The following is a 20,967-nucleotide window of genomic DNA, read 5'->3' as shown; positions in this document are numbered from 1 at the left end:
TCCACCACACTGACTCACTTCTTCCGTGGCCTCTGATTTGTGACTGTTCATGCTACCACCACCACCATCCTGCTTGGGCAGGATATGCTCCACCTCACCTCTCCATCACCTCTCCGCCTGCATCACTTTATCTCAGAGTGCCTCCATCGGTCCGGCTGGTGAGACCCTTTATCTCCTGCTACCTTTCACCATCTCTTGCTTGCTTTTCACTGTTAGGTATGTCCACACTTTTTTTAATGCATCTTGGGCTTTTCTGCTAAGCCGGAGCCGTGAAGGTCTTCGCCCTAATTCCTGTTTCATCACTAAAAGACTCACTGTGGCTGTTCTTTCAAATTATACAGTACCTTAAATTTTCTCTCCATGACCAAAGTGAGGTAGTAATGTGCTGTGTTTACTTTCTTACATTTACTTTAGTGCACTTTTTGAACAAATTGTACTTTGAAGAGTTGTTTTAAAAAATGATGCTTTTTACTTACTCGAGTAAATTTGCGAGGTCAAAACAGTAGCCTACGTTTTCACCCATTACATTTTGAAATAATCTTAACACCCATTTTGTGCATTTCGTTCAACTTCTCTTGTCACTATGACCTACACTGATCATGTGTGGGAGGGTTACTGAGATCCCTATAGATTACTTCTGTCAAGTGTGGGAGGGTTACTGAGATCCCTATAGATTACTTCTGTCAAGTGTGGGAGGGTTACTGAGATCCCTATAGATTACTTCTGTCAAGTGTGGGAGGGTTACTGAGATCCCTATAGATTACTTCTGTCAAGTGTGGGAGGATTACTAAAATGCCTATAGATTACTTCTGTCAAGTGTGGGAGGGTTACTGAGATCCCTATAGATTACTTCTGTCAAGTGTGGGAGGATTACTAAGATGCCTATAGATTACCTCTATAATGTCTCTGGTTCAGTATCACTAAGTTAACCAGCTAGACAGCAGGAAGTAGATCAACACAATGAACAACAAACAGGAACAATGAGACATGGGACAAAACATGAGCAAAACTCCTGCATGGTGTATGAGCAAATGTTTGGAAAGTTTCATATCTGTGTGTGTTCTTTGCTAATATGTATAATTAATATGAAAGCATAATCCGACAACATCAAGGATGCTCAGATAGAAAAAATGTCTTGTTATATATAAACACATAAAAGAAGAAAAAAAGAATAAACACAGAAAAGAAGAAACAAATTCTGTTACTGATGTCATGGCAACCAGCAATGCTTTCCCAATGCTGAGGCATTCTGTCAAGAGAAACAACATTTTCTGTTGTTAGAAAGTTTAATGTTTCTTACTTATTTGATATAAGAATTCTGAGCAAATAGCAAAACTGTCGCTAAAGTACCTTCAAGCGTTATTTATGTGGCCTGAAATGAATTTATTGCACCTTACATGAGGGAATAGTGGATGACTTGAAGTTGGCCATGAGTTTTATTACAATTAATTTGAAGACAAATTATTTTTTGGAGTTTTCAATGTGCTGCATAAATCTGGTTGTTATTTTAGACTTCTATATTTATATTACTGGTTAACAAAATATTTTGTCCCAAACTCAAAAAATATTATGTACATGTTTTTGGTTTCTTTTTATATGCCGAATCAATATATTTTAAGACTTTCTCTATCACTCAGTTGCTTGTTTTGTTTGTTGTTTAATTGTGTTCATTGAGGAACATCTCTACGATGCCCCTATATGACTACTGGACACTGGAGAAGACCAGCCCCGTCGACAGGGGGGGACAACCGGGTCTGTTGTCCCGGGCCCCAGGGCCAGGGGGGCCCATCAAAGAGCCCAGCAATTTATTTTTTATTTAAAGTCTATAATTTTAAATAATCTTGAAATCTTTCATTAATATAAATTTTTGTACTCAAAATAAGCTCAATGGCTAAAATATATGTTTTTTACCTATCTGCATATTTTCCATTAAGTGCATACACCCCCGCCTCCCACTGAAAAATGGTTTGATCCAGCATCGACCGTAGCCGGCCGGTACCCGCCCAACAGCGGGAAATACAGTGGTGGATAGTTAAAGTAAATACAGAAATCTGGAGCGCAGAAAAGAAAGTCGAATTTTAATGTATTTTAATGCATTGTGTTCCAGGTTTGAAAAGTGCTGGAATTTAGGCTAAAGTACTACTTCGTTTCACAACAAATGTAATTCCAGGACGAAAAATGAGAGAACGTGAAGACGTTAAGATTGGGCGTTTTGAAAATAAACAACCATTAAATAATGTAAATAAAAAGCAAATTATTTCGAGTATATGTATAAATATTTAACTTAATTATGTTTAGCGTTCAGGGAAATATTGAAATGGACCTTTAAAGTGACGTACAAGTGCTTGAATTCCACCTTATAAAGGTGTATGAACCCTGCAAACGTGACTTTGTTCATTGCGCAGAAGCGCGGCGCGCGCGAAGTTACAAAATTCGAGAGGTGCACGACCTCGCGAAGAATCGAGTCCCTCGCGCATGTTCGGTGCCACTGCGATTACTTCATTTTCGCCGCGCGGACCCTCGCGCCGCTCGCGACACGTCAAGTATAAACCAGTCAGCTGTCAGAAACAGCTGATATGTGGCTGTATTATATACTATATGACCTAACACAAGGATTGTCTACTACAGAGAAAATTCAAATGACGTAAGCCGGGGGGGGGGGGGGGGGGGGGTTACATGAAACTTTCTTGTCCCGGGCCCCAGCAATACTGTCAACGGGCCTGGAGAAGACATTCCTAAGGTCAAACAGGTGAAATATCACACAAATTTGACAAGTACCACTGGACACATTTGAATATGTCCATATGTAATATATAACATTACTTAATTTAAAGTTTAATTATTCTTTCACTTAATAAAATCAGCATAAAATCACCATATGCTAGATCTTAATTCAGCATTAAAGTATGCTACATTTTACCTATTTTAGGGGACAATAAAGTTCCATTTTCTTGACTAGTGTTATTAAGTATGATCCAGTGAAGCGACAGTATTATTTTTTTATAGATACTTTTTTGTTTTCTTGTCTTGCACAATCATTTCAATGTCTAATTTTACTTCTAAAAGACTCGTTATTATTTTAACATAACAATTCCTTTACATGACTAGTCTTCGCCTGTTTGCCCAGCTTGACATTACTGATAGCATCAGCCGCCTAGCTGTGTAATGGTGATTAGCATGCTAACGTGGAGCTGAGATGGATTGTGCAGGTCTGTGTGTGTGGGAAGTGGGGCTGTCCTACAGGCCTTGCTATAATTCTTCACCCCACTCCAAACGTAGAAAACAGTGTAACACTGACACCACTGTGTGCGGCCCCAGCAGGATGCGGAGACTCTTTTCAGTACCTGGGACACAAAGACAAGAAACAAAAAAGGAGAAGAGGGGTTCCCGACTATTTGGCCCACCATGAGAATGTTCCATTGGCCACTGGGGTTACTAGGCAGGCCACACTCTTCCTCCTCCTCCTCCTCCTCCTCCTCCTCCTGCACAGAGCCTGTATCAGCACATCATCAGAGTCAGTGGGATCACATTAAAATCACCAGAAAGTTGAGAGAGAGGGAGAGAGGGAGTGAGAGAGAGAGTGAGAGAAAGTGAGTGAGTGAGTGAGAGTGAGTGAGTGAGTGAGTGAGTGAGAGAGAGAAGAGAGAGAGAGAGAGAGAGAGAGAGAGAGAGAGAGAGAGAGAGAGAGATTTGGATTGGATTGGCCACACTGTCTGGCACACAAAACAAAGAGCTTCTTGTTTTTGTATAAACTCACTGAAAGAGGACAGCATGGCATTGAATACACACACACACACACACACACACACACACACACACACACACACACACACACACACACATACATTCACACACACTGCGTTTTCTGTAGCCTACTATACCAATGACCACTGATATGTTCATTTACTGAAATATAAGCAATTTCAATAGAATCATTACAGTGTAAATCTTTATAAATATAACATAAACTTAAACTCGGTTGGTGTCTCTTCAGCTCAAACCCCTCTTCCAAACAGAGTGTGAGGCCATGACGACAGCACTTCCCAAGTAGACCCAGTGGGGATTGCAGAGAGGAAGTTCAGTTCCTTTTGAAAAAAAAATGAACGAAACAAAAGTACCAAGATTAGAAAACCATAATTCATTAACACAAGGCTTAATACAAGAGATCATTTGATAGTCCAGATGGACAGAAGAACTTGGCAGTGTCCAAGATGCGCAACCAGACGACATCGCAAATGGCTACTGTCGCTGACATAAGGCGAAACCTGCTGTTTCTGGAGCCCCCTTACAAAAGAAAACACCGACTTCACCAGCAGAGGGCGCAACTGCGCTTCACACAAAAGGACAATGCGGTGTTTCTCGGTGGCGCTGCCGTTTGCTCTCATGAAGGGCCTGTTAATGAAAGGATGACAAGCAGGGAACCCTGAAGTGAGCTGGGCGGGAACACACAGGTCCCGCTGAGGCTTCCTGAACAAGCAGTGAATAGGCCTACATTTAAAATGGAACGTATGCTCACATTAGCTCGTGTTTTGATATGGGGAAGCGTCGTTTACTTTGTTTATTCATGGCATTTCCATGTCTCAATAGATAAAACTACAGTAATATCGTAGTCCTGCTTTAAGAAAATAGTAGATATAAAGGCAGAAATAGCCAATTAAGGACTTTTGAAGGGTCAACCTTTTACATTTTCTTAATTATTATCAGAAACTCGACAGGAATTTTGACAGGAAACTGACAGACCTAGCAACTGACTTAGCAGCGCTCAGGCTATTACATGTGACCTGAAGAAGAAAGTGGAGCCGAGAAGATCCAGCCGCCCTCCCTGGAACCCGCTTCACTGTTGCCAGGCAACGTGTACTTTCAGCCTCCGTGGTCCCACCTGAAGAGCATCATGCTATGTCCACATGGCTTAATAGATTTGTATTCATAGTCATTGCATTGTGGACCGTGCAGGTATCTATCTATTTCTTGCTGGCTGTCAGTTCGCCCTTCCCAGTATAAACATGTATAACACCAGTATAAACACTGTATAACACCAGTATAAACATTGAGCTATTATACTATTACTATTAAATATAATAGTATTATACTATAATATAATAGTATTATACTATACTATAATATAATATAATAGTATATACTATTAAAGGATTCCAGTTTTTTTATTTATTTGACGAGCCTTTCATCTGAATTTAAGCACTGTTGTCATAAATCTTATAACACTGTGCTTTAAAATTGTAACTTTCAGTATTACAATGCAGTGTTATTATTTACATTTTTAAGTCTTTATTTTCATATTTTATCATGACAACGTACATGTTTATTTTGAAATCATTTAACATTTTAATGTCTAACGCGTCTTTTACTTCTTAGTTTATTTACATCTCGAAATCTGTTCCATTTACATCACTCGTTTTTAATTTTATCGTTTCCATTTCAAGCGATAAGTCTATTTATTTACAGCAGCTGTTTTGTGTGAATCACGCTGAATTGCGTCTGTGTATGAATTTCGCCTTCATTTAGCCCAGCTCCGGAGGCACAAGCGAAATAAATGTTATTTACACCCAGCACTTTCATATTCTGTGGCATTTTATACAGTTTTCAGTTTTCAGTTGGTTTATAATAAGATGGAGATTGTCAAATGTGGGCAAAAAAACGTGCATCCCTGTATGTGAGAGAATGCTTAGTGTCGCCTGTAACTGAACAATGTTTTTTATTGTTGGGTTACGGTAGCATATAGTTTAATGTGAAATTAAATAATACCCATAATATTCAGAATATAAATCTAAACTTTTTTTTAGAAACGGTATAAAAAAGTGTTAGCTGTCGTGACAACACCTGACAGTTCAGTCTGGTGTGGTTCACTTTGCCTCCTTACAGTTGTCACCTGACTAGTTTTAGTCTCTCCACACCTGAGACGCGTGAGTGACGTGAAGATGAGAGAAGCTTGATCATCCTTGATTATCGCACGTTTCATACGTGAAAGTGAACAATGTAAACGAGCAACTTATGCTAAATTGCCGTTGGCGTAATGACTACAAATCAGCTATTTCCAGCAGGTAAGTAGAAGGACGGAGCTGAAACAATCTGTATGTAGTAGACGCGGTGTGATGGAAATGACTGCGCATGTCCGCTCCTTTGTGTCAGCTCTCCACATATGGCCCATTTCCACTAGGGCCTGCTTGGCGCGGTACGGTTCGATTCGCGACGGTTTTATGTCCCGAGCTTGTTTTCTTTAGCTTTAAAACATTTGACTCGTTCATGTGAGTTCCGTGTCAAAAGATCTTAATCGTAAGATTAAAACTGACATTTATTAAATCTAGTGAAACATAATCTAGAATGTAACTAAATTAAGAGCAGTCTTAATTCCGAAGGAGAGCAGAAAAGTGTTAATGACAAACGCTATAAATAGTAACAGGGACCCCTCGTGGACTATTAACGTACTGTTTGGACGTTGGTTGCAACATAAGATCAAGGCATAGAGCACAAGACGTACAGAATGTGTGGAAGACATTCATCAAGTTACATGTTGTTTATTTTTAATGATCTAATACTGCTATTTGTGTATTTATTTTTCCTATTACTGAATCTTCCTACTTAAATATTTGAAAGTGATGCATTCACAGACTATAAATATAAATTCTTTGTCATTCTAATGGTAAAATGTTATCAACCAATAAAACTGGGGGGATGTTTGGCATTGTGGAAAATGCATTTTGTGGTGTTTCTGTGCTCGGCTGGTTCTTTCTGATCATGTATTTGGGACACACACTCGTGCAGCGTCTGCAGCACACACTCATTAAGGCGGTGCCAGTCTCTGGGACACGGGGACTTCTCACATGCCCAAAGCAGCAGAAGAAAAGACATGCTGGCACATTTTCCCTAAGAGAGTGTTCAGTGGAGTCAAAGTGGACATCTGTATGCTGCAGGCCATTTCAACACCTCTCCTGAACCACCTGCAGGAGCTGAAGAGATAGATAAGGCAGATCAGTATGGTAGATGTAAGTGGTTGGCATATATACATATATGTATGTATATATTCCTATATGTGTGTGTGTGTGTGTGTGTGTGTGTGTGTGTGTGGGTGCTCATTTCCCAGACATTTGAACACATGCCTTTATTATGGTTTGCAAAGTTAAAAACAGATTCTTTTTTAATTTAGGCTATGTGAAAGCTGAATATTTGGGTTAAATTCTGCAGCTATATCAGCATGAGTGAAGATGCTTTCAGAACACGAGTAAAAAAATTAAGCCAACTGAATTATTTAGGACCCAGTGGATCACAGATGTCGACATGACATGGATGTGGACAAACACTACTCTGCTCTTCTATTAACCACGTTTGTTCTGATACCTACCAATAAATCCCCCCATTAACACAAATTAATTTCCTGCAGCCAGTAAGATTATTAATGTTTGAATTGACTTCAGTGATCCCTTTGAAAACCATCTGGATATCTGACAGAACACAAAATCTCAGTAAACCATCATGAATAAATTACCATGATACCATGAAATTACCATGATCAAGATGGTGGCTAAATACAGCTTAGCTGCAATACTCTGCAGCTAATAACCTCTTTCATTTAAATTGAATAACTTACAGAAGTGGCATCTGTAAGTATATCAGTATTAGAGGATCATTGCCTCTAATAGCAGGTTATCATACAGGTCATTGTGTATTAACTCCCAAATGATCAACCACAGTAATTATTGTTTTATGTAAAGTCAGAAATTTAAGAACCTCGGAAAAATGAACTAGATCGTTTACTCTGTGTTCACCATGAAGCGGTTAACGTGTGCGCCACCTAGAGTTTAATGCTGCAGTCTATTCCCTGATTCAAACTACGAATCCCAGCATGCATTTCTTCTTCCACGACAACAAATCGTTTGCGCACAAATCAGTCATAGCGACGGACCTTCATAGCCTATCTGTGCTTCATCTGAAATGGAAGCACTTTTAGAGTAAACTGAGGTATATAATCTATTCTGTTCTGTGTTTTAACATAGGGTGGTCTTTAACTACAGGCTTTAGTACGTGTACAGCTGTCTTAGCTAACCAATAGCTATATAGCTATGGGTGCAATAGTTAGCTAGCTAGCTAAGGTACATTTAGTTATTTACCTGTACTGTATTCGGAAGATACTCCTGTCCAGCGGATTAGCGTCTGCTACTTTACACAGTTTTGACTCCTAAAATTCCTACATGTAAACGTTTTTTGGTCGTTACATAAAAATGACCCAAATTACTACAGGAATAGTTGACAGTTTATAAGAAATTAAGCTAAAATTAGGCACTTAGACAGCCTAATGGGACAGAAAGTGACCGTCTTTCACCGCTGGTCTGGCTTTTCCTGCTGTATTTACAGAGATAATAAACTGTATTGAAGGTTAGATTATAATTCTTTTTGTTTGTTTAAACTGCAGCATGTCTTCAATCTAACTTTTATTGTTGTTATTGTTATTTGCATTTTTCAAGCTGCTTTCTGGCTACTCAGCACACAATGAGCTGCTCTGTGTTCCTACCCAAACGTAGAGACCTCCACAAAGTGCTTCCGCTTCTTTGGAACACGGTCGGTCTGCTGTCCTCCGGCCCTCAGCGCAGCCGCAGTTTACCAGAGAGCTACCGTCTGCTGCAGCTGCCCGACGACTGCGACAGCAGCCATGCCCAAGTTAAGGAGGCCTATCTGCGTATGGCCAAGCTGTACCACCCGGACTGCGGAGCCCCCACGGCCGATGCCGCTCTGTTCTCCCTCGTAGAGGAGGCTTACAGGGTTGTCCTGGCACACCTGGCCAGACAGCAGTCCGCACAACAGCATTCTCAGGCAGCGATGGATGAGGAGGAAGAGGAGAAGATGAAAAGCCACGCCCCGCAGCACCGACACTACCTCAGCTTTGAAGGCGTGGGCTCAGGCACGCCCAGCCAGCGCGAGCGGCAGTATCGGCAGCTTCGCGTGGACCGTGCCAACGACCAGGTCTTGGAGTACCGCTACAAACAGATGGAGAAGGCGTCTGCAGAGGAGGGCTCCGTGATCAGCAGGGACACGCGTGTGCGCAGCAAGCAAATTAAAATCACGCAGGCTGTGGAGCGGCTGGTGGAGGACCTCATTCAGGAGTCCATGGCCCGCGGTGACTTCCGCAACCTCAGCGGAACGGGAAAACCGCTCAGCAAGTTCGACCACAACCCCTACGCTGACCCCATGACCCACAACCTCAACAGGATCCTCATAGACAATGGTTACCAGCCCGAGTGGATTGTGGCTCAGAAAGAGATTAGAGAGACTATTCAAAAGATGCGTGAGAGGCTACGGGAGGTCCGAGCTCGGCAAAGCGGCACCATGACCCATTCGGAGCAGCTCCGGTGGAAGGAGCACTGTGCTGTCTTCGCCCAAGAACTCTTGAAACTCAATAAACAAGTGGACGATTTCAACTTAATCGTGCCTCTCATGAGTTGGCAGATGGTTCATTTTGACTTGAACAGGGAAGTGGAAAAAGTACTGAGAGCCGACCAGGAGTGTAGAAAGGAGAAGGAGAGAGAGCGAGAGAAGACGCAAGAGCAGGAGAGAGAGAAAGCGTCCACGTTTCAGCGGAACAATCGGCGAGGATTGATCCTGTGGGTGCAGAGTCTGCTCAAATGAACTTCTACCAAATGTTATTACTGTAAACAGGCTGTTCTGAACAGTTAGTTACACAGATTCAACCCTGAAAATGATTCCCATGTATTATCATCACTGATATGATGTAAAGGGAATTAGAATTAGAGGTATGTTCTATAACAATTAAACAAAGGTGACACCTTTCATGGGTATCGTCACAAATCATCATCATGTGAATAAAATTGATTTATTTTGTGAATAAAAATATTTAAAATCAATACAGGGTTAAAAGCCTTTATGAATGTTGAATCTAAGGATTCAAATTGTGATTATTAAGATAAAAGAAATCTGATGCAAATGTGAAAACATTTAGTGTAGGTGACAATATTAGTTATATTCCGTTCAATAAAGTGCAGTGAGACAACATTACAACAGTGGTTACTATATAATTAATACGTATTTATGATCTGCTCTGCACGACATACTGCATGTGGAGAACCGGGGCACAGCTGGGTCTCCTGGTGCCTCAACCAGGCAGACGATCCAGTGCGGTTGGGTTTCCAATAACTACCGCCTCCTGCTGTCTGGCTCCTCTGAGGGCCTGGGTGATGGTTTTGGAGGAAGGCTCCGGCACAGCCGCCCAGTCTCTGGCTATGTACTGGTGGTAAGGATCCTGGGAGTTCTCCAGCTTTTTAGAACGGATGTAGCTGAACATGATTCCAAAGGTGAAGAAGCTGAAGAGACCTACCACCAGTAAGATGTAGATCATCCCATGACTTTGCCCTTTGACCTGTGTCGCACTGAGATGGCCAGGTGTAGCAGCAGTAGGGAGCAGTGCTGATGGTGAGTACCAGGTCCCATTTACATAGTGCTGTAGCCAGGACAACAGGAGGGAATGCACAGCTGAACTGTTCCGCACTAGCATGCTTGTCTCGGCTGGAAAAAAAAAAAAAGTACATTCGGTTTGCATTACTGACATTTACCCGTAGCGAAACAGACCAAATTGGCTTCATGCAGTTATATCCTATAGGTCAACGGAAGTATTAAATGGAGACGTGAGGAAAGATCAAGCAGAAGACGTCTTTTAAAACGACATACCTTCCGCTCTTCAGTGGCCAGTACAAATTGTAGGTTATTCAAATAAAGGATCACAAAGTCCTCTGCGAGATGGCAGCTTGCACCTTAGGTCTACCTGAAAAGTGAGTTATGAGGGCTACTCAGGGAATTGTCTCCACCCGCTTACGCACTTTCACCCACATACATGGAACACACACACACGATCATGTTCCCTCAGGATATCAACACATTTAATGAGTCTAACAAGAGTCAAGGTCATCTGTCTCCTGATCTGATCTACAGCAGCTCGGTCACACACACAGCCCAACATGCTTGTCTAGTGTCTGAAGTAGCTGGAATGGACTGCAATACAGAAAAGGTGAACCATGCGGTGCTTTATTACCTCAAATTTAAAACACTGGAGCCACCATAAATTAAAACAATGTCTCATTTACACAAATTTGGAATACAGATTAACTGGTCTAATAGGATCTGTAACATCATTAAAACGTAACTTCTGACATTAATAGAGAAACAGAGGCGGCCATTATTGCTGAGGCTTACACAGGAAGTGGAGCCATCACTCTTGGCCCGTTCTCCGTGACCTTGATCCACAGCCGTGAACAATGCAGCACATTGAAACAGGCGTCGACATACTCGGGTTTGAGACTCGTGGGTACTATTTCAAGGCCAATACACGCCTCACCTTGAAAGGTCCACCAAACTCGTCATTATTGTATTATACCAGTGCAGAATGCTGATTCATTCCTTAATAATGGCTGAATCCATATAAAAAAAGACTTCAGTTATGTGGGCTCAACAACATAATACTAAAATAGTAATGGCAATTGCGACAATCAGAAAAAAAAACATACGGGACGACTGGCTAAGTCAAATTCCTATTATTTCGGTTATGGCTGTTTATATACAAAAACAGAATCCATTATTGAGTCAATAATATTGAAACCAAGCATTTGTGTATAAATCTGTATTAGACATTTAAGACATTACAGTGAGGTAACAATACATATACAAACATGAAAAGGCGTTGTTAGGCTCACTTTTACCATGTAATAATGTAACTTGTGCAAATTTTGCTAAAGATCATAACATTCCCCCATCATCATAACATATTGCTTTACAGTGCTGTGGTCCTGAACAAAATAATGCAAATTTCAAGCATGCCAAAGTATACCCATAAAAAAATCTAAAATTAGGTTTTACATTGGATCAAAACGTCTAATGTTTAATTCTTGGTTAAAATATGTATGAGTAATGTTCATCAAAGATGTTAAGGCAAACAAATGATTACAACTTCATTGTTGAGAAAAATTATTTCTAAATGAGAGCTCCATCTTCAGATTTTCGGTCAATGAAAGTTTTTAACCATGATACTACAAAATTAACCAAGGGACTTAATAACTGTTAATAAACAGAGTGACCCTTATATACAGAATAAAGGGGGGAAAAAAAAGTTGCCCATAACCACAACCTCTGAAAGTCTACGTCAGTATTCCTGCACAAGTACAGGAACATCACTATCTCTCCTCTCCGGTGAGGCTTACATTAAAAGTGAAAAGCCATGTGTAAAATTCAAAAACAAAAGTTAAAAAGAAAGATATCACATACATACCACACCTCTTCACTGGGATAAAGCATGCTTCCCAAGATAAAGGAAATATATGAACTCACAACTACAGACTTCTCTTCTCTGTAGCCATAGACACCAATGGAAAGCATTCTTGAAGCACCTTTGACCTTCAACTATGGAGAAATGAGCCACTTTATCAACAAATGCATGCAATTCCTGGACATCCTTCCACAGCGCTGGGATCTGAATCAAGGTTTCTTCTAGGAGAGGCAGACTGACTGCATGACGTGGCAGACCTCCCAGCAGACCCGAGGTGGTCCAGCAAAGCCGGCGGCACAAGGACAAGCTCTGCGGGCTCACTGTGTGATGCCAGGGACGTAATCAGGACGCCGGGTCTGGACAATTCTTGGACGGGGCCGTCTGAAGCCGTCGAGGTCGTCCTCGGCGCCAGAGCTGTCCTGGTCGCTCTCGCACACGTGCACTACCACGCTGGGGGTGGTGGGGGTCCCAGAGTGGAGCTCATACTTCTCCCCTAGAAATAAGTACAGGAGACAGAACGGAGATCCTCAGGGCTCGGTATTCTGCACCATCTGATTCCTTCATACAGCCACATGCAGTAGTAGTGCCTGAAGTAGTGCATTAACAATATCCCAGTTTACCATGCTGCTGTCTAAGAGATTCTGACTGATAGAATTAATCAATCGTTGAGATGTTTGTGTTCCATTTGAGCATGTAGGTTTTCATGTGCACATCTGTACCTGGACCAAGTCTGGTGATGGCACATAAAAGATCGTAGTTGATGACAGGGGTGGCGTCCTGAGCCTGTTCCCACCCCACTGGTGGAGAAGGAGGTGGAGAGAGGAGAAACTGCTTGTCTGGTTTTGGAGGCTCCAGCCGTGGACTCCCTATATGTACAGACTAAACCGGGGGAGGATCAGAACGAGGGACGGGGTCATAAATAAAAATAATACGACATGTCAGATGCTGACATTCAAAAAAAATTTTGTCCTTAAATTATGACATTAAAAGATAAATGGGAGGAATAAAAGTGAAAAAAAATAGAAAGTGAGGGGGGAAAAAGGGGCAGAAAACACACACAGACAGCAGTTTCCTTTGAACAGCAGTAAAGCAGCATAAACGCACCTGGGCGAAGTAGAGACGCACTTCCCTCCCGCTGAAGTCCGTCTTGTGGAGTTTGGCTCTGGCCTCCGCGGCCGCCAGAGCGTTGGTGAAGTTTATTCGCACTCGCCTGAAGCTCTTGAAGAACTGGAAGGTAGCCTCGCTGTCAAAGGCACGGAAGAGCTCCTCAAAACGGGCCTGACAAGACACATGGAGTGCACACAAAATTACTTTGGGACAGAAATACATGCGATGGATATGAACACACAACTGCATTGGCCTGATTTTCTTGTTTTCAGTGGGTATGACAGATTGACATTGTGCAAGGGTTTCTATATTAATCCCCAGTGACGCACACAATGCTAATGCAATACAAGGCCTACAAATGACTGTCTAAGAGAACTCTACAAGATAACGGTTACCAGGGTAACAAGGAAGAATCACAGCGAGCTCCGGGAACGGACGTGAACGAGCCGTCATGTGCTGATAGAATACTGGATTAGGCTCCATGTAAAACAGCGTGGCAAAAGCACGGCTTAGCGCTGTGTGTGTGTCGGCACTGTGTATATGTAACCACCTGCGTCAGACTCGAAGCTTAGAGGTGCCTATCCCTAAACCCAGAACTCCCATCATCCCTGAGCCTCGACCACTGATTCAGCCACAGAGCCACATATGTGGAAAACGTAGCCGAGGGTGCAGAAAACGTCTAACCAGATGAACGGTGCACGTCCTGCTAAACCTGGAATTCAGAACCTTCCTAGTCTTACATTTCAAAACAGAGGGCTTGTCCTGCCCCAACCCTCAGTGACAACATTCCTAACCTTAGTTTCTAACCTCTCTCCCCCACTGTCCACACCAACCACGTTACCAGCTTGTTCAAATGTCTGAAACAGATGTCGTTTTGAACTATTTAAGAATACAACTGCACCAAACAATATTCTGTTCATGACACATAGCCTTTAACTGGACAGTCCCAAATAAAAACCACAACTGACAGACTTTTGTTTAGAACCGAAGAAGGGAGTTTTTTTTTCCATCTTTATATATATCTTTACATTTGCACACCGCTGTCTTTTTTTTGTGAGACATAGGAGATAGAAAATGAGGTTCATATTCAAATTGTGCGTGAGACGTGCTCCCCTACCCTGGTCTCCGGTCTGTTAAACATGTCCAGGTCCTCCAGAGAGGCGATAAGGCAAAACGGGTCACACTTCACGCTTTTCAAATGCATGACGGACGTTCGGCGGATCCTGCGCAGGACTCGAGACGAGAGCGATCGGAGCGGGCAGGAAGGGCGGAGGAGAGCGGGCCGTGTTGCCTTCCCCAGCGTGAGGGCAGGTGGAGGCTGTTCAGGAGATGGTGCCTGTTCCTCTGTGTTTGCTCTTCGTCCTTCTCTGTCTTCCTCTCTGTTGTAAAGGCGACGGTCGGCTTAAGAGTCTGATGCCAGAAATAGGTCACAGCCTGAATCAGCAGCACATCAAACCCAGTTCTGCCAGTGCTGGTGCTTTGATAAAAAAAAATCTATAAACGAATAAGGTGAAAAGAGAACTGTTCAGCGCAGCAAATTCTTAATATGGCAAGGCCACGCTATTTTGCCCACACGGAATTTTCTGGAAGGTACTTTGTTCCCGTTTCACTGAATAGACGTCTTCATGGCTTGGTCAGACTGCAAACTACCCTGTGCTCTGCTTTTTATATAGAAGCCTCCCCCAGATCCACAGCAACAGGCCCAACCCATTCAGGAAGGGACTGAGCCCACAAGCCCCGCCCTCCTTACCCACTGTCGACCCAGACTGCTGTCTGTGCTGACTAATCTGTACTCAAACAGAGAATGCAAGGCCTGGAAAATATGTGCTATTCCCTTCCCTACAGCAGAAACCCAGATCTGCCAATCTCTGCCCTACACTATGACGCATTCCTACTGGACATGCAGAACTGGAAAACTGATCCAACATATACTTCTGAAACTCTCTCTCTCTCTCTCACACACACACACACACACACACACACACACACATACATACACACACCCCCCTCGCCCCACCTATGGATGGAAAATTTAATCGACTGAGCTGAGCAAAGAGACAGCTGTGTTATCAAGAACTCACTGCAGCATACTTTCCATGGGTGCTAATTCTTCTCTCTAGCTCTCTCTCTCTCTCTCTCTCTCTCTATCTATGTCTGTACCATCGCTCCATTTGCTCCCACACTCTCTCTGACTGCAGATCCAATAGATGTGACCCTTTACTGCAGAGTACCCATTCCTTCATTTTAAGTGGCATTCAGCTTTAAGACGTCAGACTTATTTTTACACTGTATGACGTCTTTCTGTCCATATCTGGCAAACCTTACCAACACTACCCTTTCTCTCTGTGAAGGTGAACCTATCAGGAGAAGCAGCCCAACCGTTACATTATAGCCCCTGACAAAATCACGCTCGGCTGTACAGATATCCTGAGGTGTGGGTGTGTCCGTGCTTGTGTGCGGGTGCTGCTCCAGCAGAGCCAGACCACTCCCACGGGAGTGGGAAACTGGAAATGTGAAACCAAAATAAAACAAAACGGAAAGAACACAGGGTGGAAAAATGTGGAAGCCGGAGGTGTTTTGCAAAGCCGCAATGGCGTGGTGGAGCACAGCAATATTTCTTGAGCCAGGTGCTGTTATATACACAGCTCCTCCCAACTACTGTCCATCCACACAGCTCCGCCCACCTCTTTTCCATCCACATAGCTCCGCCCTCCTCTTGTCCATCCACACTGCCCTGCCCTCCTCCCCAGTTTGACCATCCCCCTGAGCTCCATCTTGTGTGCCAATCTGCTTCATACATACAGCACCATCCTCCTCCCCCAGTCTGCTCCATCCACAGTTCCACCCTCCAGTCCGCTCCATCCACAGTTCCACCCTCCAGTCCGCTCCATCCACAGTTCCACCCTCCACAGTCCACTCCATCCACAGTTCCACCCTCCACAGTCTGCTCCATCCACAGTTCCACCCTCCACAGTCCACTCCATCCAGTCCGCTCCATCCACAGTTCCACCCTCCAGTCCGCTCCATCCACAGTTCCACCCTCCACAGTCCACTCCATCCAGTCTGCTCCATCCACAGTTCCACCCTCCAGTCCGCTCCATCCACAGTTCCACCCTCCACAGTCCACTCCATCCAGTCTGCTCCATCCACAGTTCCACCCTCCACAGTCCACTCCATCCAGTCTGCTCCATCCACAGTTCCACCCTCCACAGTCTGCTCCATCCACAGTTCCACCCTCCAGTCCGCTCCATCCACAGTCCACTCCATCCAGTCCGCTCCATCCACAGTTCCACCCTCACAGTCTGCTCCATCCACAGTTCCACCCTCCACAGTCTGCTCCATCCACACATCCTTTCCAGCCAGTCTATCCACAGCAGCTGCCAGCACATTTTTAAAAGGACACCAGGCAATCTGGTCGTATTAGAACAGCGATGGTGCAGATGGCAAAATGATGTAGAGTCAGCAGCTCAAATGTTGTCTGAACAAACAGCAACAACTAGGCTAGTAAATTTAACCAAGTGACTTCACTAATCCTCCGTCAAAGTCTGTAATTCATCCATCTGTAGACTCTTCTATTTTCTACATGTTTTGTACTACAGACATGTGATCACCGATAAACACAGAAAAAGAACTGAGAATCTAGCTAAGAGCCGAAACGTTTCAGCTATTGATAGCACATGACAGCATGTTTGTTTAAAAGGCCTTCCTATTTATTTAGAGAGAACAAAGCCATGAAACCACAGCTCTACACCGCAACTCTTGTTTCTGAAAACACCACCTGGAAGTTCCACAGTACCACCGCAAAAGTGTTAATTGGACAAAGAAAACAAAAAAGTTTTACTCATTTAAATTAATGGTAGAGTTTGAAAGCATTTCATATCAATACCAAAACCTGATGGCCACTCTGAACATCTTTGCTGACGAGCTACAATAATGACATGCTGATGTTAATTCAACAAAGGTTTAATAACAAAGATTTAGGTAATGACGAGTCAGTTTGTAAGTAGGCTAGGTCAAATGGAAACTGCCAGCCAGCATTTAAGCCAAAAGGCTATAATGGACCAGGACAGAAGTTCTAAACTCATGCAGGAAAGTTGGCAACATAACACTTCCTCTGTGAGTCACTGTCTTTGGTTTATATTTGACTCTCTGGTCTCATTCTCACTGTCCTTCAGAGGACTTTCCTAAATTGTAACAGAGGTAACTATCTTGCAGTTTCCACTGTGTAAAATCTTTACGACTGCTTTAGGGTGCTGCAACACTAATCTATTTGTGCATTCCAGGCTTTCCATGAAAGACACTAAATGCAGAGGAATTTTCCATCACAAGACCATCAGCTAACTAAGTTCAGTGTAAGTCTAATTTACATATGACAGGTTTTAGATTTCATCTGAGAATGCACTAACGGGTGAAAACCAATAATAAGCTGCCATGTATTATTATATACATTTAAACACAAGATTAATTACAAGCGATTTAAAACCCCTATCTTACCAAAATTCATTTGACAATTTAGAACTCCGACGTGCTTGTTGTCCATTTAGTATCCCTTCATTCAAAGGCTTTTATAGCAATCAAAATACTATAATGGTAGATATATGCAAGAGGCCTAGATTCCTTATGCTTTCATCATGTTAGGTACTGCATATCAAAACACATCATACATGTACTGCATTTCAAGTCATGACTACACTTTCACATGATATTTCTGGCATGTTTTGAAAATTAATATTGTGTGTATGGTGCTTCATGTGTTGTGACTGCATTTAAATTTAACATGAACTCCTCTCCAAAATCCCTAACCTAAATTTAAAGAATGGAAATATTTTGAGGCTTAACACTCAGTCATACAACATGCCATTGATCCAAAGCGCATGATCAAATCAACAAAAGCGTGTCAAATGAAAGATAATGTCTTGTTCCCAGTCCTGGCGTGTTATGAAACATGCCACTCAAGCAGGACACCCCAAAATCCACTTGATGCTAAACAACAGAGTTCACAAACGTTTTCTGTCAATAATGTCAGTGAAGACAGGACTTTAAAATCATGCCATCATTCTACAGATGGTGTTCAATTCAGATTTTGGCTTTCCCCAAGTGCCAGAGCAGCAAGTCAGAATAAGTCTATGTACACTTGTTCCTTTGCCTTCACATTACAGGCAGAAACATTATGTTCTAACAAATGACAGATACAGTAACACAATATTTCTCTACTCAGAAAGCTATTTGACTCCATGTCATTATCCCGTTTTTGACAAGCTGTTGATTTCCATCCAGCCACGTAGATTTGGTCTTATTTGGAAGAAAATATAACACAGTTGACCTCTCTGAAACACCGTCTTCTCTCCTAAATATAACACGGTTGACCTCTCTGAAACACCGTCTTCTCTCCTAAATAAGAATACACGGAACAGTACGAAGCAAGTGACCAAAATACACAAAAACACTCAAACCCAGCAGGTTAGAACAAATAGGTTTTAAAGCAAAACTGCCAAGAACGTAACTAATAAGCGTGTAACCTCGCCAGGTAAGGGAGGTTGAAGTCAGCCAGAAGAGCCATATGTGAATTAAACCACACAGACGCGGTTCAACCTGCCGTCGGCCCCCACACGGTAGCCCGCTCGTGTGGGTCGTGTGTGTTTTATCCACCGCTGCTGGCTAAAACGCCCGTTAGCATTAGCCGGCTAGCTGGGTGTTAGCTGCGCGTACTCACTTTCAACGGGACGTCGGCGAACATCTCTTCGGCAACTTTACACGCGACCAGGGAGCTCGGCAACTCCGTAAAACGCACGTCGACGGTGTCATCTCGGTGACCGGGTGCGACTTGCTGCATCGGTGGAGTTAATTTATCGAAAGTGTAGCTGTTAGCTCGCTGGCTAGCGACGCTTGTGTTTATTATGGAGTTAGGCTGAAGAACCGCGCTGGTCGTGGAGCCAGCTAGCTCGTTTAGTTCGAGTACCTCAGACTGGAACTGTGTGATACAGTAAACCGCCAACATGAGCTACATGGTTTGTGTGGTTATGTTGTTAATGTTGATTACATGTATAGCAGCAACCCAAAGTCACATTATTCAGACATTAAGGTAGTAGTTCAAAGAAATTGCCCTTATTGACTGTGAAAGCAGCAACAACCGGCTGTTGGACACACATTTGTCAAAATTAAAGCCTCGCCATGAACAAACGTGCTGGCCTTGAGTCCTGCTCAAAGAGGAGATTTAGAAAAATATATATAATTTAGTATGTTAAATACAATGTCACTTGAATTTATGTACATACGAGCAGAATTTGCAGTCAAACATCCGTTCCTAAAATGTTTATACATACAGAAATACCATATAAAAATATGTGCGTGTGTGAGAGGGAGAACATGCCCTTCATAGCCCCCATATCGTAATATATCCTATAGATCTTCCAGGGACGAGGTAGAAGGTTGCTCCGTACCTCTAATTCGCAGCAATTGCTAGTTATACCGTATGCATGGGCGAGATTCCTGTAAAGCTATTTTAACACCTAATTGAATCTACACCACAATTAATTACTGCGGTTTTCAAGGACAAATGCGTTGTGAAACGCAAATAAAGTGGCTGTTCAAAGTATCTGTGCAGTACACAATTCAAACAATAATGCATGAGGATGAATGGGGTTAATTTATCCTTTAAATTTCCTAAATTGAACTGGAAATGCAGACAGTTGTGTAATTAATGCAATGTCCATTGGCATTAAAATTGCTATTAAGAGGACAAACAGTTCAGAATCCTCCAGGATCCCCTTTTAATGTTTTACACAAGACAAAACATTAAGAGTAAAATGACCATTCAAATATTAACTGTGGTAGCACAGACAGCAACCTGCTAGATGTGCTACATGTAAATTTATTAACAAGGCCACTAAAATAACTAGCCCAAAAGAATCAGTTGTCATCACCCCTTCATGCTACTGCATTACTTGCAAGTAACATAAAGAATTTAATCAGCTTTATGTTGAAGAACACCTTCAGACCATCAGGATTAAGAATGTCGTGTCCAGTGTCAGGGCAATTTAATGCTAATGGACACCGTATTAATGACATATTTGTTTGCATAGCCAGTTGTTGCTATGGCAGCAATGATATTCAAAGAAAAAACGCACACACTCTACACTATTGGAACTTTAGAAACCCTTGGAATGAATGTTATTCCTCCTCCACTTCCTTTTATTAATTCAGAAGCACTTAGCTTGCACAGCTGATGAAGGACCTCTGTATGAAACGTCCTGTTTCTCTGGAAACTGTGAACTTCACCACAATGTTTTATATCTCTACATATTGTATCAAAGTACACTGCAGTCACTGACCTGGAAACAATCTTCTTCAGATTCATCGTGCGCGCGCGTGTGTGTGTGTGTGTTATCATACAAATAAAACAGTGGCTAATATACTTCAGAAACCTAGAGGGGCTGTATCCTTTTATAAGGACACTCAACTAATGTCCTACACATGAGGTAAAAACATCAAAGACATGCTCATCAACAGTGAGACAAGTGACTATTTGGACAACTGTCAGTGTAGCCTGCAAAAGATCCCACAAAGTTGGGAGCATGAAA

At 42.5% G+C, this 20,967-nt stretch overlaps 3 protein-coding genes and 1 long non-coding RNA gene across 7 annotated transcripts in view; 2 read left to right on the top strand and 2 right to left on the bottom strand.

The window, feature by feature from the left end:
• Window positions 1-7,879: 7,879 nt before the first annotated feature.
• dnajc28 (DnaJ (Hsp40) homolog, subfamily C, member 28) lies at window positions 7,880-9,981 on the top strand. 3 transcript variants are annotated; one of them, XM_077001716.1, is made up of 2 exons: window positions 7,880-7,974; window positions 8,535-9,981. In XM_077001716.1, exon 2 carries the CDS (start codon window positions 8,692-8,694, stop codon window positions 9,634-9,636), a length of 945 nt encoding a protein of 314 aa, XP_076857831.1. In that variant the 5' UTR covers window positions 7,880-7,974; window positions 8,535-8,691; the 3' UTR covers window positions 9,637-9,981. The 3 variants fall into 3 exon arrangements, with proteins under 3 accessions (XP_076857831.1, XP_076857830.1, XP_076857832.1); XM_077001715.1 differs by having other exon boundaries at window positions 7,882-7,974; window positions 8,478-9,980; XM_077001717.1 differs by lacking the exon at window positions 7,880-7,974 and adding an exon at window positions 7,983-8,388.
• Window positions 9,982-10,120: 139 nt separating this feature from the next.
• LOC143511540 (potassium voltage-gated channel subfamily E member 1-like) lies at window positions 10,121-10,519 on the bottom strand. The gene has a single exon (XM_077001144.1). The coding sequence runs from the start codon at window positions 10,517-10,519 to the stop codon at window positions 10,121-10,123; it is 399 nt and encodes a 132-aa protein (XP_076857259.1).
• A 511-nt stretch (window positions 10,520-11,030) lies between these two features.
• On the bottom strand, window positions 11,031-19,511 carry rcan1a (regulator of calcineurin 1a). 2 transcript variants are annotated; one of them, XM_077001718.1, is made up of 4 exons: window positions 19,101-19,511; window positions 13,385-13,558; window positions 13,000-13,159; window positions 11,031-12,773 (listed from the first exon to the last, which is right to left on the bottom strand). In XM_077001718.1, the coding sequence occupies exons 1-4, from the start codon at window positions 19,383-19,385 to the stop codon at window positions 12,598-12,600; spliced, it is 795 nt and encodes a 264-aa protein (XP_076857833.1). In that variant the 5' UTR covers window positions 19,386-19,511; the 3' UTR covers window positions 11,031-12,597. The 2 variants fall into 2 exon arrangements, with proteins under 2 accessions (XP_076857833.1, XP_076857834.1); XM_077001719.1 differs by lacking the exon at window positions 19,101-19,511 and adding an exon at window positions 14,505-15,621.
• The window catches only part of LOC143511946 (uncharacterized), a 36,083-nt gene continuing 32,546 nt past the window's right edge, over window positions 17,431-20,967 (top strand). Inside the window, exons 1-2 of the long non-coding RNA XR_013130307.1 lie at window positions 17,431-17,503; window positions 17,671-17,739. This is a non-coding gene — a long non-coding RNA (uncharacterized LOC143511946). The remainder of the gene's footprint in view (window positions 17,504-17,670; window positions 17,740-20,967) is intronic.

The sequence above is a fragment of the Brachyhypopomus gauderio genome, chromosome 4, assembly GCF_052324685.1.
Source record: "Brachyhypopomus gauderio isolate BG-103 chromosome 4, BGAUD_0.2, whole genome shotgun sequence".
Lineage (NCBI taxonomy): Eukaryota > Metazoa > Chordata > Actinopteri > Gymnotiformes > Hypopomidae > Brachyhypopomus > Brachyhypopomus gauderio.
This window is presented reverse-complemented; position numbering and strand designations above follow the sequence as displayed.

What these genes read in the sequence shown, in the direction of transcription:
- rcan1a (XM_077001718.1), bottom strand. Translation starts at nt 19,385, where the DNA reads ATGTTGGCGGTTTACTGTATCACACAGTTCCAGTCTGAGGTACTCGAA. An exon ending in TGCGTCTCTACTTCGCCCAG is followed by an intron (nt 13,160 to 13,384) that starts GTGCGTTTATGC and finishes CCCCCGGTTTAG; the next exon opens with TCTGTACATATAGGGAGTCC. An exon ending in CATCACCAGACTTGGTCCAG is followed by an intron (nt 12,774 to 12,999) that starts GTACAGATGTGC and finishes ACTTATTTCTAG; the next exon opens with GGGAGAAGTATGAGCTCCAC.
- LOC143511540 (XM_077001144.1), bottom strand. Translation starts at nt 10,519, where the DNA reads ATGCTAGTGCGGAACAGTTCAGCTGTGCATTCCCTCCTGTTGTCCTGG.
- dnajc28 (XM_077001715.1), top strand. Translation starts at nt 8,503, where the DNA reads ATGAGCTGCTCTGTGTTCCTACCCAAACGTAGAGACCTCCACAAAGTG.